Source organism: Callionymus lyra, chromosome 10, assembly GCF_982586985.1.
Source record: "Callionymus lyra chromosome 10, fCalLyr1.hap1.1, whole genome shotgun sequence".
Taxonomy (NCBI): Eukaryota; Metazoa; Chordata; class Actinopteri; order Syngnathiformes; family Callionymidae; genus Callionymus; species Callionymus lyra.
Genome location: NC_141827.1, coordinates 12,013,436 through 12,016,292, shown reverse-complemented (window position 1 = coordinate 12,016,292; position 2,857 = coordinate 12,013,436). Strand labels below are relative to the sequence as shown.

The window sequence follows — 2,857 nt, the reverse complement described above, 5'->3', positions numbered from 1 at the left end:
GTACCCTTCTTTTCTTTAATTAAAAATAATATTTTGAACCCGCATTTAATTATAAATGATCTTTTAATTCCTATTAAGGCGTTTTATTTACAGTTTATTTCACTTTATCTTGTGTTCTAACAAAGGCAGAAATCACGATTAAAACATATTTTTACAGACAAACCTGTAAGAATGCTGTGTATTGTTTAAAATACTGTATTTACAAACTTGTTTTATAATTAATTTGTACTGGCACTGCTTTTATATTAAAGGCATTTGTTTACCAGTTTAACAAGCAATTAAAAATATTAAAGAAATCATTGACATAAAGGAGTTTTTATAAATGATAGCAGCCACCAATCCGTCCATCAATTCTCCTACGTGGAAAGTAAGTAAGTAAGTAATTTTTATTTATATAGCGCTTTTCCAGACCAGGGTCACAAAGCGCTTAAACAATCAAAACAATACTCAATAAAGTATATACTTTAAAGATCAAGATACAACTGATAACACAACAGGAGTTCCAGAAAATCAAGGAAAGGGTGCGTATCTTATCAAGCAAAGACATTTGACATTTTAAATCATCAACATTTGAACCGTGTAAAGTAGATCTCCAACATGGGCAAGTAAAAAGTGTATCATTCTGACCGTCTGGTGTTTTTTTTTTTCCAGGACAATGATGATCAAACCGTACGTGAGACAAGGAGAGGGCGAGGAGGACGTCAGCCCCATGCAGTGGATGGAAGGCGACATGAGTTCCCCCGATGGCAACCCATCCCAGCAGTGCTACAGAGCCACCGGCCCCAGCCAACACGCCAGCGAGGTCGGCAGCGAGGACGCCGAGGAGGACGACGACGACGACGAGGACGACGAAGAGGAGTGTCAGGATGAAGAGAACGGCTCCAAGAGACGAGGGCCGAAGAGGAAGCGGCCGACGAAGGCCAGGCAGGAGCGTTTCCGTGCGCGACGCGTCAAGGCCAACGCCCGGGAGCGCTCCCGCATGCACGGCCTCAACGACGCCCTGGAGAACCTGCGCTGCATCATGCCCTGCCACTCCAAGACCCAGAAACTGTCGAAGATCGAAACCCTGCGTCTGGCCCGCAACTACATCTGCGCCCTGTCCGAGGCCCTGGAGGGCGGGGTGTCCACGGAGAGCAGGTCCTTCATGGAGACGCTGTGCAAGGGTCTCTCGCAGCCCACCACCAACCTCGTGGCGGGCGCCCTGCAGCTCGGCCCGACTCCTCCCAGCGTCGTGGTCCGACCCGAGGACAGACGTGGGGTTAGGGGACCCCAGGACCCTCACGGCGGCGTGGTGAGGTACTCGTCCCCGGGTCTGCCGACCCCCCCGTACGGCAACTTTGACTCGGCTCACCTGCTCCACCTGAGGACGATGAAAGGAGCCGTCTATGAGAACCACTCGCCGAGCGAGTATCACGCCGGGGGCGTCGGGACCCCTCCCTACGAAGGGCCGCCCACCCCCCCTTTGAGCATCGGTAACAACCTTGTCAACAAGCAGGAGCCTTCACCACGCTACTTACCCGCTCAGCACTACTCCCCCTCCCCGGCGGATCAAGGCCTGTATCAGACGCAGACCACCTACGACATTCACATAGAAGGGTCTTACGACTCCTACCACCCTCCTCCCCGACAGACCCCCGTCTACAGAGACTGAGGGGGGCTCATCCCTTCATCCTACATCCTCTCAAGAAAAAGACATTCCGGACTGGAAGACAAAAACTGACTGAAAATGTTTTAATTTGAAAAAATGAAATCGACCAGAACCAAATTATCAATGGAAAGAAAATATTCTTACGAAGAACCCAAAACAAGTCTGGTCAAATCTAAGCACTTCTAAATAACTTCAGATATCCTAAAGTATTTTATTTATTCCTTAATTTAATGAAATGCTCAAGCATTTGTCTTGTTGTGTTATCGTTGTGTACATACCTGTTTCTGTTGGATTGTTAGTCTTTTTTTCGTGATCAATATTCATTGTTGTGTTGTTTTTTTTTTTTTTTTATGCTGAGGCTTAAACCCAAAATGACAAGATGTAGCACCCTTTAGATGTAATATTAGTCAAGTGAGTACAAGTGAAGAAAATAATTTATTGTTTTTAATCTCAGGTCAACGATCCGTTTGTTGTAGATTTTATTTTTGCATTTTTCTCTTTTGGTGGATATTTGATGTCATTAAAATATATTTTTTTAAATGACCCTCCAGTTTTGTCTTCTTAAAATCAAATGTGATCACCAGAATTCCGGGCCTCGTGGAGAACGGGGCACCAAAGATTGTGAACGGGTCCCAAAGTACAACCAAATAAATATCAGGAAGCGTTAATGAGAGACGTGCTCGTGCAGGTAGGATGTTTAAGGTGAAACAAATCAATGGTATAGCACTTTTCCACAGAGGACATACTAGAAGGTCAAATAGAAGCAGCTCAGAGAGAAAACACTTCAATGACTCTGAGTTGTTGCAAAAGATTGTATGGGCCAGTACACTTGTGTCTTGTACCTTTTCCTTTATAACCGTTCTGCTGATTGGAATTCGATTTTGTATTTATTTATTCATTTATTTTCTGCCGTTTATGATCCTATGAGGGTCACGGGTGGGAGGGGTGGAGCCTATCCCAGGTTCTTCTGGCGAGAGGCGGGGAACACCCTGAACAGGACGCCAGTCTGTCACAGGGCATACATAGACATACAACCAATTATGCAAACACAATTATTAACCACTTGAGGTATGTGGACTTAGGGAGGAAACTGGAGAACCTAAAATTGCAAGTTTTCTTTTCCTCCAACCCGGCAAGTGAACCAACAACCTTTTTGTGATGCGATTGCACTAACTGTGCGTCCTGAACATCCTTTTTTAAATCTGTTCA

General features: G+C 45.2%; 1 protein-coding gene across 1 annotated transcript; it reads left to right on the top strand.

Annotated features, from left to right (window-relative positions):
• The first annotated feature begins 649 nt into the window (after positions 1-649).
• LOC148070349 (neurogenic differentiation factor 4-like) lies at positions 650-1,651 on the top strand. The gene has a single exon (XM_087800645.1). It carries the CDS (start codon positions 656-658, stop codon positions 1,649-1,651), a length of 996 nt encoding a protein of 331 aa, XP_087656771.1. The 5' UTR covers positions 650-655.
• Positions 1,652-2,857: the final 1,206 nt, after the last annotated feature.

Coding starts and splice junctions, on each gene's coding strand:
- LOC148070349 (XM_087800645.1), top strand. CDS start 656: ATGATGATCAAACCGTACGTGAGACAAGGAGAGGGCGAGGAGGACGTC.